Source organism: Cheilinus undulatus, linkage group 19, assembly GCF_018320785.1.
Source record: "Cheilinus undulatus linkage group 19, ASM1832078v1, whole genome shotgun sequence".
Taxonomy (NCBI): domain Eukaryota; kingdom Metazoa; phylum Chordata; class Actinopteri; order Labriformes; family Labridae; genus Cheilinus; species Cheilinus undulatus.
In genome coordinates this window covers 33541259-33557241 of record NC_054883.1, presented here as the reverse complement: position 1 = coordinate 33557241, position 15983 = coordinate 33541259, and the positions used below count along the sequence as shown (strand labels likewise).

The following is a 15983-nucleotide window of genomic DNA, read 5'->3' as shown; positions in this document are numbered from 1 at the left end:
TTTTTCAGTGAACATAACTAATTCTTTTACAGCCTTTTAACTGTTCAGTCTTACTGTGTGGCTCCGCAGTGAGTTGTGTCTGCAATTGCAATCTTGCAGCAGGCTGTGCAATAGAGTGGAGCAGGAATGAGTCCTAAAACATGGAAGTGAGTTAGCAGTTTAGCACTTCCATGGTCTGAAAGTCTATGGATTTTTTTGGACTAAATTTTCAGATAAATGCCTAAAATAAGGTCTGCAATGGGCACAAGCTCAAGAGATTTTAATTTTTTATTCTATGACATAAATACATCTGAAAAATCCCCACCTTTGAGTTGTATATCTTTTCATGTCTTAATACAGGTGGTTGCTAAAGGACAGCTAACAAGGACTGCAGCGTTTGTCAGGACTATATACGTGACGTCATCACCCCAAGCGTGGCAACTGAGCCTGCTGCTCACTCATATCCGCAGTTGACCGTGTTGTTGTTCAATATAGCATGACTTTAGCTTTTTACTTTCATCAGTTACATTTACGAATCAAATATGATGCTTATATTATTAATCTATGAAGATTATCTTTATTAACAAAACGTGTACATTTCATACACTTTCATTGGACACAGATATTACTTTCAGAAATGATCCAAAAACCCGGCCTGCACAGTGGCACAGGGGTTAGCGCTGTTGCCTCACAATCTTGATAACTAAGCATGTAGACTTGTAACACCATTTATGTTTTGTATCATAATGACAATTGCCACTCACAATATTGTCCAGCAGGGTTGTAAATTTACCTTTCAGCCAATCATGTTTTTTACCAGCCACTTTATTTAAATGGGCAGTATAATGTAATGACATATGTCATTATAATCAAGACTTTACATTTACTACCATATAATGCAGAAAAAATAAAAGTATTTGCTTGTTTTAGTTTAATGGTTATGTCCTAAAATGTGTTTTTTTTTTAACTGTAACTAAACCTAGACCAAGACCAAAGATGATGAACTTAGTTCAAAGTGTATGTGCTTAAATAGTGAGATTTGTTGACCTGAAATGCCAGATGGATTTGTTTCACACATCCATCTGGGAAACCACTGATAGACAGCATTTGGGAAAGGGCAGAGCCTTTGAAAAAAAAACTCAGAAGATGACTGGATGAACATTCTGTCTGTCACATCTTTATGGGCCAATCAGAGCAACAAAAAATGTGACGTCATAGCCGCTACCGAGGTGCACGTGCACCACAACCGAGGAATAAATAAAAAAATAAATAAATGGACTGTAGACATGTCAGTACCCGACTTTTGTCGTTTTTGAATAGAAAACAACTCAATGGGGTGCTGGTGGCCAAGTGGTTTGGGGCGTGTCCATGTGCGCAGACAGCCTGAGTTCGAATCTGGCCTGAGGCCCTTTACCGCATGTCTCTCCCCAACTCTTGTCCCTGTCCTATCCATTGTCCTCCTCTGTCAAATAAATGCACAAAAATGCCAAAAATAAAGAAAAGAAAACAACTCAGTGCTGTTCTTTGTCCTTCTTTTAATGAAGAAATGTCATCAAGTTCTGTTAAAACTGGCACTTTAGCAGCATCCACGCTAATGTCTTCCGCCATAACTGCACCGGCCTCTTGTTGCTGCTTGCTTACGTCACATCTCAGCCGCACCACAAAGCACTGCCCCTCATTGCTGTTTGGTCATGTCACTTTCTAACCGGGCCCAAACGGTTCAGACAGCAGCTTTGCAAGATGGATTTGCCAGTGAGAAACAAGGAAACGGGCAGATCCATCTGCTTTGCAAGGTTAGAGGTTTTTGGCGATGCTCTTAAAATCAAAACAGAACAAGCAAAATAAATGATGTTGTTTTCTGTCAGTTATCACTCTGTTGTATGGCATTTATTTTCCTGCCAGTGGGGCTGGTAGGTTTAATCAATTCACACACCACTTCAAAAAAGCACTGGCATTTGGCTGCTAGCAGGTGTCTGTTTCCAACTGTGTTGTCCAGTATAATCACAATTGCACTTTATTTCTATGTCCTGCCCACAACACTAACTGATTGGCTTGACATTAAATATAAGTAAAACATAATTAATAGCCAATAGCCATATATTTAAACAATTTAAAGTTCTAAACATGATTAATTCCCCTTTATGTTGTATTTTGAAATTCACTATTTTGCATTTACAAATTTCTTTATTTTTTTCTGCTATCTTAAACTACAGACAACTGACTTCCTGTTACGATGCAGCTCTGCTTTAATAAGGACCTTCAGACTGAAGATTATGGTATGACCTTAACTACCACAAAAAGAACTTGTTATGGATTGAAAAGGAAATAAGGAAAGGTGAAAAGGTAAATGTTTGATAACTCAAGGTTAAAACGACTTTTGACTTGTCCGCTGAGCTGTGTGTGTGTTTTTAAAGTGAAATGAGACGTTAAGGAGCAGTGGTGGACTTATTTTACATCACTGTGGCTGCAGGGAGATGCTGATGTGAATTAACCAAAGTGCGGAGAGAAGGACAATATAACATGTTATTAAAAAAATGAATGCTCTAGTCATGGACCTTAATTAATTGTGATTAATGCATTAACTCCAGCCATAGTGATAAGTAATAAAGAAGTCTAGTTTGATTGAATTAAAGGTTATCAATCTATATAACATTAAAACTACTCACACTTGAGGCTCTTTCTTAAAACCCTTTTCCTAGAACTAACCCTGATAACTTCAGAAAACTGTCTCATCATCATTGTACCTCATTTCATTTGTTGCCTCCTTCGTACAATAATTTGTGAACTCTTGTTTTTGAACTCTTTATCAATAAAATAATCATTTTATGCTAAATTAAACATATTTATGACTGCCTATGTCGGCTGTGAAGGTGCAGTCTCTGTACCTGATCTGTAGCGTTCATCTCGGGTGCCGGAGGTCCGCCGCCGGTGGAATCGTGCAGCAGAGGGAGGGCCGAGTGGAGCCCGATGGGACATGGGCCCCTCCATACCTACAGAGGCAAGCAGCAAGCAGGCGGACAGACGCACACATATACAGAGACACACACACAGACACACACAGATATGCACACACCGGTTTCACAAAAGCAATAAGAAGAGTGCAAAGAGGGAAAACAAACATGGAGATGAATTGAATCGGCAGAAAAATGATATTTTTCTGACTTCATAAAAGAAAAGAATTAAAAAACAACATGAAATAAAGTAGAAGGATGTGTATCTGAAACCCTGTGATGGAGAATAGTCCTGATCCTGTCATGGATGTGAGTGTGCTGTAACAGCAGCCAGGCCTCGGTGTGCCTGGATGAGTGAGTGCGGAGGCGGGGAGAGACTCAGATACGGAGGAGCAGGCCCAAGCTGAGCTCCAGGGAGTCTTAGCCTACATTCACTAATGGCGGCGGCTGAAGACTGAATCGATGGAGAGTATCAGCGATACTGTATTTGTCATGATAGCAGATTGATTTCCTCCTAGTGATAAGAGAATATTCTAGCAGATAGGGAGGGGGGGCTATGTGTGTAGGGGGGTCAGAGGTTGCTAAATTACCTCCAGCATGTGGAACATATGCCCTGATCAGCTTGTTTCTCTTCTTCTCATAACCCTTCTGAGTGATGTCCCCTGCGAACAGATAGAGATAGATAGAGAGTGAGAGAGCCAGCGACGGCTGTGTGGGCTGAGGTCTGATTTAGTCAGAGAATTATTCATTAACAAGACAGGTTGTATGGGTGAACATAGAGATGCCCCGATTGATCAGGAACCTTTTCAGCCAATTTTCATTTAAAAATATGTGATCTTTAAAGCTTCTAGCTACTGATCACCAAAACCAACCGCCTGTGGTTAATACTCTGGTGTCTGAGGCTCAGAGAAGCCCTTTGTGTTGACTGTAGTGTAACTAAAGAGGCTCAATGGATTGAGCCAAAAAGCAGCACTGAAAATTCTACAGATGCACCAAGTATGAAAAATATGAGTCAAAATGCCAACATTTTTTAACCATAAAACAGATCAGAATTAGTAAGACAGGTGACATCGTCCATTTTTCGACAGCCCCTCTCAGAACGAGCCGTTTCTGTGTCTGTGGCTTTAAATGTTAAGGAGCGGTCTGACTCCGCTCCTGACCACACCCCTCTCAGGAAATGGATGTGGCACTCGTGATGTTACAATGTTACAGACACTTTTATCCAAAGTTTAGGACCTAGCTGGGATTTGAACCATCAATCTCCCAGATCAAAGTTGGCAGGTTAACCCACTGAGCTATCAAGCATCTCAGCTGGCAGCTGAGAGGAGGATCAGGAGAGGAGGGTGGAGCTTTCATCCAAGAGGGGAGGGACCAACCAAACCTGGGGGCGTTGCTTACTCCCCATGTGAGGACATGAGGGTTAAATCTGAGAATGGCTTGTTTCAGCACACATTTTCTGAAAGGTGGGGCGTGAAACAAATCCATCTGCCGTGTCAGGTTAAGCAAATTTAGGTTTTAGCAAGAAACTTAAAAGTACACAGTTTAGGCAGGCACCAGCGGATATAGACAGATTTTAATAGCCAAAATATCAGTTGTAAAAAACAGCATAATTTTCATATCTGTTGACTGATATCATGCAGATAATTTTGTGCATCCCTAGATTAAAATTTTGGTGTGCCGGCTCTGTCATCATCACTCTTTACAGATAAATTAAATGCAGAGTTTACAAAGAGTTCAGAAAGCCCCATCTTAGTACTGGTTCAGGGCAGAGGGAAAGAACATCTTGCAGCTTTAATAGACCTGCATGACCTATGACCTCATTCACAAATGATCAGTATTGGGATCCACAACACAAAAACATGATCAGGGCATCCCTAGTTCATTAAGTCTGTTTTTTTTGAAGGGCGGTGCAATGGATTGTTGGACGGTCACCATATTAAGCACAACACCCTCAGTTTGTCTCCTGTCAGCCAACCTTTCTGTCTCTCCCAGTCTTTGAACGTCTCTTTCTGGGCTGTTAATATAAACAAAAATAAAAAACAGAACTGAAACAACATAAAAAAGATGTGATGAATACAGATGGAGATGAAGAGACATAAAGAAACATGTAGTATGTGTAGTGTAGATGGTTAGGGTTAGTCCACCTCCTCCTGCAGCTCCCATATAAATCTCTATCATGGTCTGTTTTTATGTTAATGTTTCATAATTCAAGATGAGCATTTGCATAAAATCCTCTACAAGACAGTTTTACATCAACTCAAAAACCTGAAGTTCTCATCTTAACAAATTCTTGCCCATCGTTCCTTCCATTTTGCCGATTGACTCCTCCACACTAATAAATATCTGAAAAGCAGAGCAGACCTTGTGGAGAACTGTGACGGACAAGCGAGCCAAGCTTGGAGTGAGGGTCACATCGTTGCCAGGGAGAGGAAGAAGAAACCAGATGTAGAGGGTTAGGGAAGCAAGTGAGTCAGACTGCTCTCCAAGCCAATTTTTATGCAAAACGTGCCCAAAACACCATGAACCAAATCCATGTTATTACCAGCACCAAAGACCTCAGAGAGCTTCAAACAAAGCTCTGACTAGCACGCATGAAAAAGAAAGCGCTGATATAAAGACAGTTAAAAGTACAGGCAAACTATTTCTGCAGGAAACGATCTGCTGGTGCAGAAAAGGACATACTCTGCAGTGAGTTGATCAATCTTTACTTCTATCTATCCAACAGTTTAGCTTTGGTTTACATCTATGAACAGCAGGGATGCACTGATACCAGCATCAGATCAGTGCTATGGTTGGAAAAGTAAAGTAATAAGGTATCCTGGTACCACAGCATCACTTTGACCACAGTCATGAAAACATCTGCTGTGTAAAGTGCAGCAGCATCACTGTCTCTGTCTTAAAATGATGCTAAAAAATGATGACAGAGTTCTTTAAATCAAGAAGCCTTGATATGTCAAATAAAAAACCTGCAAAAAGGAATTTAGACACAATCTCACATTTCGACCTCTGGTGATGCCGCCATGCTTCCAGTAGTCAAACTGTAAAGAGCACTGTCTGTTGTTACACAATCTACAGTTATGTAAAATTTAAAAGCAATGCAATTATTTCCGAAGCAATTAAAACATAGTAGCATGAATCTGAATATGGGGTTGCAAAAAGCTTTAAGCTATAGAGGAGGTGGCTAGGGTGGGGGAGGTGACTCTGGCTACCAGCTGAGGTATGACTTTCATGAAGTAACACTAGGCTTCATCAGTTTTATTTAGAATGAGCTAACTATTTTTGCTCATATTGCAAATGTGATGTCTTGTTTTGTTTAGGGACATTGTCATTTTTATGTCACTCAATTTGATTAAAAAAACATATAAAACACGAAAGAGGAGGATTTTTGTAAACCATTATAAAAAAAATGACACTTGAATGTTTGCATAATGTGCATAAAATCTCTGCAAAAACTGATTTATTATACTGGTATCTTGACACATTTCAAGAACTATTGCAACTTCTGCAATTTGTAAATTGCAGTAGGCCATACTGCGATTTAATCTAATTTGCAATTAATTGCCCAGCCCTACTGCACAGCAGAACAAAAAAAAAAAAAAAAAAAAAATCTACTCAGGTTGGAGACTACCCAGATGTAAACACCTGTACTTGGTCTCGGGGTTAAAAGTGGTATCAGTGCATGACTATTATTGGATGTTGTCTCTCAACAGTAACAGCAGTCTCCCCTTCATCTTGCTAGTTGAATTGTAAGCAACACATATAAAAGACGTAGTTTGTCCAGAGTAAAACATCAGGGTCATGAAACTCAGATGAAACTATCAAACTGTGCAGTCCTGACCAAAGATGAATAGGGAATCTGTGATGGCACGGTGTATTATTTCTTACATCAAATGATCCTTTAAAATCCCCCCTCTCCTCTTTACAGAGTTTGCTAACAAAGACCAACCAAGCTATAATTCAAACATCGCCAAAACTGCATTACAGAAGAGGAAAAATAAGTTTAAGTGTTGTTTTTTATGTAAATATTTGACTCTAAAGAGTTAGAATGACTACAGAACTTGACACAATGACAGCAGAGACAAACAGAGAAGTCAGTGTGAAGCTTCAGTCATAGACAAGCCCATTACAGTCCCTTTGGGGGGGGGGGGGGGGGTTGCTGTCTTGGCGCCCACTGATGCCCCTCCCCCTCACAATCACCACCACCACCTGCCAATCACAGCACCCCAGGCTTCCTCCACATTGGCGAACACGTCCTTGTCTATCCCCATTTAATTCTGCTGAAGTGCCTCACACCGGTTTTCTAATTATTGATCATTATTTGATGCCACAGAGACATTTAACTCGTCAACAACAGGGAATAAATCAAACACAACGGGGGAAAGAAAGTCAGCAAAAGACGGCCGGGCATGGTAGCACGCTGGTGTGATAATAAGCCAGGAGGAAGACAGCTGACAGATGTGCATCATTTTACGCAATGAGAGATTTTATTCTGCTTGAAATAAAGGGAAATAACAGACAAGCAGGAGGGATTAGCTCCACTGGAAGTGTTAACCACAGAAACAGATGTTTTTTAACTCTTTTCAGACACACAGAGCTATGATAAAACACCGGAGATCAAACTATTTCCCATAAATGCCATAAAAGCAGAAGACATAGGTCATAAATATTGTTTAAAAAGCCAGATAATGTCCATACACTGTGTTTCTCAGTAGAGACAATAATGTATTTTGTTTGGGTCTATTTTCAGCGGTGCTTTAATCCACATTTGGTGCTCTGGTGAGTATTTGGGGCAGATGGAGGATGTATGTGGGATGGAGTTTATATATGCTGCATTGTGTTTATTTGGATGATGGAACAACTCAGTGAAAAGTCTAGGTTCTCCATGTGTTATTAATCATTTTGCAGGCTCTAAAGCAAAAAAAGAAGAAGCTGTTTAACAGGCTTTGAATGCATGAAGTCATTAATGGGACTAATTATAAAACATCATATTCAGCCAGGCTTACCATGTCACTGACAGATCTGCTCTTTATTTAATCTTAATAAAGAGGCTAATATCAACAGCAAATACTGGCCTTGATCTAATTCTCAGTACTTTTATGTTTCCAGGTCTGTGTCTGTGTAGAAACTTTATTTTACAGAATTAGTGATACAGAAAACATGGTTGAGAGATTTGGACATTATGCATAATTTGTATAGATTTGAGTTGTCTGGCTCTGACTGAAAACCACATTTTTTAGGTTGATCTCCTTATCATGTTAAAATCTCTAAAGTGACATGGAAAACTCTTCTGTCATTTTTTTTTTGTCACAGCTACAGAGACGTAAAGTAACTGCCCCCTTTCTGATTCCTGAGATTTTTTGCATATCTATCACACTTCAGTGTTTCAGATCATCAACCCAATTTTTATATTTCACAAAGACAATCCAAGTAAAAAGAAAATGCAGAGTCTGAATGATTCTATAATTTTTTAAGGGAAAAAAAATCCAAATCTATCTGGCCCTGTGTGAAAAAGTTATTGCCCCTGAACCTAATAACTGGTTGTGCCACCTTTGGCAGTAATAACTGAAATCAAGTGTTTGCGATAACTGGTGATGAGTCTGTCTCATTGCTGTAGAGGAATTTTGGCCCACTATTCTTCACAGAATTGTTTCAACTCAGCCATATTGGAGGGTTTTCCAGCATGAACTGCCCATTTAAGGTCACACCACAGCATATCAATTGGATTTCAGTCCAGACTTTGACTTGGACTTCAAAACCTTCATTTAGTTTTGAGCCATTCAGAGGTGGACTTGCTGGTATGTTTCGGGTCATTGTCCTGCTGCATAACCCAAGAGTGCTTGAGCTTGAGGGCACATACTGATGGCCAGACATTGGCCTTCAGGATTTTCTGGTAGACAGCAGAATTCATTGTTCCATCAATCACAGCAAGTGGTCCAGGTCCTGAAGCAGCAAAGCAGCCCCAGACCATCACACTGCCACCACCATGTTTGACCGTTGGTATGTTGTTCTTTTTATCAAATGCTGTGTTATATTTACGCCCAATTTTACAGGCTGTCCACCTTCAAAAAAGTTCAACTCTCCCATGATGCCATTTTTTTCTCAGTGTTTTTCTGATGGTTGAGTCATGTACTCTGACCTTAACTGAGGCCAGTGAGGCCTGCAGTTCTTTGGATGTTGTTCTGGGGTCTCCAGTGACCTCCTGGATGAGTCATCGTTGCACTCTTGGAGTCATTTTGGTTGGCCAACCACTCCTGGGAAGGTTCACCACTGTTCCCAGTTTTCTCAATTTGTGGATAATGGCTCTGACTGTGGTTGGCTGGAGTCCTGAAGCCTTGGAAATGTCTTTGTAACCTTTTCCAGAATGATAGATTTTAATCACTTTGTTTCTCATCTGATCTTCAATTTCTTTGGCTTGTGGAATGGTGTGTTTCGTTCTGAGATATTGTAGCCTACTTCACTTTGTCTGACAGCTTCTATTGAAGTGATTTCTTGGTTCAACAAAAATCCGGCCTGGGTGTGACCAGTGAAATTGAACTCAGTTTTCCAAAAACTGTGGTTAATCACAGTTAACTCATGATTTAGGGGCCAGATATATTTGGATCCCCCCCCCTCCAAAAAAAAAAAAAATTAATAATCATTCAGACACTGCATTTTCTTTTTACTTGAGGTTTCTTTGTGAAATATAAAAATTGGTTTGACAATCCAAAACACTGAAGTGTGATAAATATGCTAAAATCTCAGGAATCAGAAAGGGGGCAAATACTTTTTCACATCATTTATTATTAGACTGTGAATTTATTGAGGAAGGGAAAGCAGCACACCTAGGTTATTATTTAAATGAAATAAATGTGTTTTTCCTTACAAAATTAAACACATTTTCATGATAAATAAGTACAATACAAATACAAACACTCCAGAAGACAGGAAATAGAGAGGCAGGCCAAAAAAATGTTCTGGGAGAGGACACCCCCCCAAAGAAACATCCCCCTCAAATCTGAAGACTGAAGCTACACAAGAGTTGCATCAAGGCACGTCTCTTGAAACCACTTGACCCCATACCCTTCATATTTTTAATAAGAAGGGTAATTATCTTAGCCAATTACAATCAAGTGCAACCACCACCATCATCCTTGCATGGATGAAAGTTGCTCCTAATTATCATGTATTGAAAGCAGCTTATATGCGATGAGATGTACAGTGACACAGACTGAACACTTGGAGGTTGGGGACACTTTCTAATCACCATTTCACCCTCATTGGGTCATAATTTGTCATCAAAGACAACAGAAGTTTTCTGTGAAGTAAAGCTTGCAGAGTGCTGGTTGATTGAAAAGACTCCTCAGTTAAAAACAACAGGTGACAAGCTGAGACCTCAACTACCATATTACACCTAATAAGATGCAAAACACTCAACCATTTCCATCCACTCATCAGGGGGTGGTTGCAGTTGCAGCAGGCTAAGTAGCTTCACTTAGAAATCCTTCTACCTAGCAACATATTCCAACCTTTCCTGGGAGATCTTGAGGCCTTCCTCAGCCAGATGAGAAATATAATACCTCCAACAAACTCTGGGTATCCCAAGGTCTCCTCCCAGTGCAGACGTGCACAAAAGACCTCTAAAGACAGACAGACAGAAGTGAACTGATTCCTTTGGATGCAGCAATTCGACCCTGAGCACTCTAGATGTAATGGAGGGAAAAAGACGAGAGGTGAAAGGGCAACAGCTGCACAGAAACGTCAGGTTTGGACTTCACTGAAGGAAACAGAAATCATCAAACAGGACATATTTAGAGCAGTGTTTCTCAGACATTTTTCCTAGGAGCCCCCACCCCTATCAGTTAATAAACACTCTTTTGCTCTTTTAAGCCTAAAAAATGCAGTTTCTTTTAGATTATTTTAGGATTTTGAACATAAAGCAGGAAAAACTTTGATCAAAGGGTTAGAAATTTGCTGACTTTTTCCACCAGTTTCTCTGACACATCTCCAGTCACCTGTTTGATTTGTTTTTATGGCGTTTGGCTGCGTATGAATCGGCTGTTTCCTCTCACTAAAGTAGAATTATCACACCTGGGCACTGACTCAATGACTCTGTTTGCTCAACGATGAACTCAGCTGTCTGCACACAGATTGTTTCTGTGAGCACATGGCTCCAGGGAACAGTTGCAGCTCTGCAGATAGGAGCAAATATGACTGTAAACAAATATTGACAACTGTCTACTGAAATTGTCATAATCGGGTTTCAGGGAAGAGACATTTTTAGACAGAGAGAGGATATTTTTGTCAGCTTCATAAACAAAATATCCCTGTGCAGTCACTGGACTGCAAATCATGTTCAATAATCTCCACTGAGAACGCTCTGTTACCAATCCATTTTCCACTGTCTGAATATTTCTGTAAATTAAAGGATGCAACACAGTGCTGTGATATAATTAAACTGAACAAAATACAAGTCTGCAGCAGAGTGCTAGGGTTTGGAAAAAATGAGGAGTGTAAGAAATATGATGGAAAACAGAGAAAAGGAGGAAAGAGTGTCAGATTTTATTGCTTTTACTAGATAGTTTTTAAATGATGATTGGAGGGATGAAGGGAGTAAAGCCATCCAAACCTACCTGGCCCTAAAAAGTCATTACCCCTGAAACCTAATGACTGGTTGTTCCATCCTTGGCAGCAACGACTGAAAGCAAGCATTTGCGATAACTGTTTTAATTCAGTCACATTGGAGGGTTTTCCAGCGTGAATGGCCTGTTTAAGGTCATAACACAGCATCTCAATCAGATTTAAGTCCAGATTTTCATTAGGCCACTCCCAAATAAGGCTGAATGATTTGGGAAAATAATCAAATTGTCATTTTTTTACCCAATATTGATATATGTGATCATTCTCAAGTTCCTCATCTTATCTATTTTCCAACAAGCACAGGCAATTTATCATTCTATATTATAATCACCAAGGTATGAGATTAAATTGGGCTGAATAGTTTGAAAAAATAGCCAATTGTGATGATTTGACTCATTTTGCAAATTGGATATGAATTGTTGTATTGAAGGAAGTGATCATTTTATGTAATTCTCATATTTAATAAGAAAAATGTACAAAAATGAAGGAAGTAGGATTTTTGTTAACAGTTCTAAAAAATGGCACTTGAATAATTGCATATTGGTCATATTGAAATAATTTTGTTTAATAGTTGCCCAGCCCTACTCCAAAATCTTCTTTGTGCTTTTTAGTCCATTCAGAGGTGGACTTGCTGGTGTGTTTGGCATCATTTTCCTTTTGTATAACCCAAGTGTGCTTGAGCTTGAGGCCATGAACTGATGGCTGGACATTCTCCTTCAGGATTTTCTGGAAGAATGCAAAATTCATGGTTCCATGAGTTCCAATTAATGGTCCAGGTCCTGAAGCAGCAAAGCAAACCCAGACTATCACACTGCCACGACCATGTTTGACGGTGGTGTCCCATTACTTGTGTTAGTAATGGGACACCTTCTAACACTTCTGTCTGGTCAGTCACAGAATATTCCCCACAGGTCTTGGAGATCATCAGGATGTTTTTAGTCAAGCATGTTCTTTTTTGTCAGCAGTGGTTTTGGCCTTGGAACTCTCCCATGATGCCATTTTCACCCAGTTTCTTTATTATTGTTGAATCATGAACACTGACCTTCACTGAGTCAAGCGAGGCCTGAAGGTCTTAAGATGTTGTTCTGGGTTCTTTTGTGACTTAGATGAGTCCTCCATGCTCTCTCGGAGTCATTTTGGTAGGCCGGACACTCTGGGAAAGAGGCCCTTTGTTCCAAGTTTTCCCCATTTGTGGGTAATGGCCCTCACCATGGTTGTCTGGAGTCCTTAAGTCTTAGAAATGTTTCTGTAACCCTTCAGACTGACAGATGTCAGTGACTTTGTTTCTCATCTATTATTTAATTTCTTTAGATGGTGGCATGGTGTGTTGGAGGTATTTTAGCCTATGTCACTTTGTCAGACAGGTTCTATTTAAGGGATTTCTGGATTCAGACAGACAGACAGACAGACAGACAGACAGACAGACAGATAGATAGATAGATAGATAGATAGAGTGAGAATGAACAGATTTCGTGTTTTCACAATCTAACAGTGGAGGATGGCCAGAACATCTGGGTCCAATCTGCTCATCTGTGCTGCTGCTGCGTGTCTCTGTGTTTAATATGAGTGAGGCCTTCTCAGATCGACCGCAGCATAACAACATTCCTGCCTGTTCTCTCTCTCTCTCTCCTCTCTCACACACATACAAAAACACACACTCGTCCGTAGGGAGACGCCATCTTCCACTTGCAGCGCAGCAGAGCAGGGAGGGAGTTGCCTAGCAACGGTTCTCCAGAAGGCAGCCGAGACAGCCATCTTGGATTTGGAGCGTCAGATGTGAGAAGTGGGCTAATGATACCTGCCAGGATGAGTGCATATGTTTGTGTGTGTGATGTGTATATTATACCACTCTGTATTGGCAGCCTAATTACTCCACTGCTTCTCGTCGCTCCCTCTCCTCTCTGCTCTCTGACACTCGGCTTTTTTAACGGCACACAGCTGAGAGGGGATCGATAGTGCTCTGCTGCAGATTGGACTTTTTCCTCCTGCTGAGGGTGTGTAGCCAAAAGGTCTGAAAAAGTGCAAAAACTCATTTTGGCATGTTTTAGGTCAAAACAATGACATCAGCTGTGGTATACACACCAGCTCTGACTTTTCTCAGAAATAACAGGCGTGGCTGTTATTCCAGAAGATTCCAGCAGAAGCAGCACAATATTTAAAGCAACAATCTTGAATGTTTACACCTAAAACTGTTGTTTCAAACACTTTTAATGGGGAAGTCCATCCCATATCCACAGAGTGCCATGTCCCTCTGCTTTCAGCACTAACTTTGGCTGAAGGCCATGGTTCTCTTGCACGTTATGTTCTTCAGAGTGAGAAGGCAAGAAGTCAAATAAAAAGCAACCATCTGATGGTAGGGTGTCCCTGCAGATAGAATTCAAATCAGACTGTGACATTCAGCTATAGCATTATTGGTGTCACTGCTGTCTACGACTGAAATGATTCCTCAAGTGATTCAAGTCTCTTGATTACAAAATTCCTCAAGGAAATTATCTGCCTCGGGGCTTCGCTCAAATCCATCAATGCCTATAGATGCCCACGTTTTAAGCACAGACATCACGCTGTGTCACATGGCGTACTGTGTTATACAGACCATTATTTGTGAGCACAATGCAAGCACTCTCATTGTTGCCATAATGTAACATGCAGTAAAGAGAATGCAGTGATGTTGAAAAGTACACATGCTGTACGCACTTACTGTCTGTGGCATTATGGCAATTACAGCATTATACTGACATAGTGAAGCAGTGTTGTAACGAAAGGTTAAAAACGTTTTTTAAAGTTTTCCACAGAGAGTAAAGAGACTGCACGGACCCTGCCATACACATCTCCGTGTTCACACACTGCCTGCATGACTTGCCGATGTGAGGCAGCAGTCAGTTTGTGTCTGCAGACTGCATTAATGCCTACAGCCCTAGTAAAAATAAATCATGACGTCCTGAAACATTTTAAGCATACTAGTGTCACTTCCAAGTATTTACCATAACAGGGCTGTACAGTGCGACATATATGTCGCAAATGCTACGAGAAAAATGGTCTGTGCTAAGAGGTTTTCACTCCTTGTAGCACAGGTGCTATGACAAAGTGAGAGAGGTGTGTGAATGCCAGACGCAAAGATAAGACTTTAGGTTTGACTTGTTGCCCCAAAAACTTCACTCCACTTTGATTTGAGAATTGAATTTCATGCCCAGTCCATTTATTTCTTATTTCTGGTACATTTTAGACTCAAGCGGAATGTTTTTTTCCTCTCGTCACGTGCAATCCTGTGCGTCTGGAGCGCGAGAGGCCACGCTCTCCCCTGGTGAGAGGGACCTACTGCTGCTCTTACAGACGGGGCAGGCTCAGGGCAGACGCAGTACAGGTGTCATTATGTTGAAGAGGAGTGCTGCTATAATTCCCAGTTTTATTTTAAAGCACGTAGGCTAGACGATGTTAAACCTGTACTAGCTTACTTCTCCATTAGCCTCGTCCTTTCCAATTATGCACCGACGGTCGCAGTGAGTAGCTGCCAATGAGAGGACAGAGCTCTCAGTCTGCGCTAACTTCTGATTAAAACTAATGTATAAAACGATGCATTTTTTTCCACTAATATCATAGCTGCTGCTGTTTGGTTAACAAGACAATACATGTCTGATATGACACAGACAGACAGACAACAGTGTATGAGGGAGAGATGAGGGGGAGAGAGAGAGAGAGAGAGAGAGAGAGAGAGAGAGAGAGAGAGAGAGGAGCACGGAGGAGAAGATAATACATCCAACACTGCATAAACTTTGTGTGTACCTATTGTTAGGGTAAAGATGCGGTTTGGAGATAGTTTTTTTAATTACTGTTGAACTTAAATAGTACTGATGTTATGATTACACTGTTAGAGAGAAAAGAGCGTCTGTTCATTTACATTAGCTCTATAAACATCAGACCCCAGTGTGATAGTACAATATGGACCAAACTCTAACAGTGTTTAATTAATCTCTACTAATGTTAGGAATATTTTCCTATTACTCTGAGTATCAGTAAATATATAAGGGGTGTACAAACTATGGCCTGTGGGCCAACTGTGGCCCTTGGTCCTTTTGAATTGGTCTGCAAGAAATCCATTAAAAAAGGCCCCATTAAGAACATAAAACTTTACTATATTTCTTAGTTTGATTGGGAATGCACAATATTGGGGTTTACACAATATGGGGATATTTACAAATTAAATTCAGCTGATATCAATATCATTACATAAAAATTTACATATATTAATATAAATTTAGTTTAGACCTAACACTTCAGTCCTTGAAACACAGTTTAAGGATGAACAAAGAAACATACTTCAGTTTCTAGAACACACAAAAGTTTAAGTAATAAGGATGAACACAGAAAAAGACATTAGCTGTCTGTTGGTCCTGCCAAAAGTAGAAAAAAAATGATGAATACAAACAAAAGGATTCCAGC

At 40.3% G+C, this 15983-nt stretch overlaps 1 protein-coding gene across 4 annotated transcripts in view; it reads right to left on the bottom strand.

Annotated features, from left to right (window-relative positions):
• Window positions 1–15983, bottom strand: part of LOC121527130 (disco-interacting protein 2 homolog C-like) — a 114322-nt gene that overhangs the window by 76922 nt on the left and 21417 nt on the right. For 3 of the 4 annotated variants that reach the window (XM_041813866.1, XM_041813869.1, XM_041813867.1), the window contains exons 2-3: window positions 3521–3592; window positions 2865–2969 (exon numbers count right to left, since the gene is read on the bottom strand). In XM_041813866.1, coding sequence (XP_041669800.1) covers window positions 2865–2969; window positions 3521–3592 — 177 coding nt within the window. The remainder of the gene's footprint in view (window positions 1–2864; window positions 2970–3520; window positions 3593–15983) is intronic. The other variant, XM_041813868.1, reaches the window with a different exon arrangement.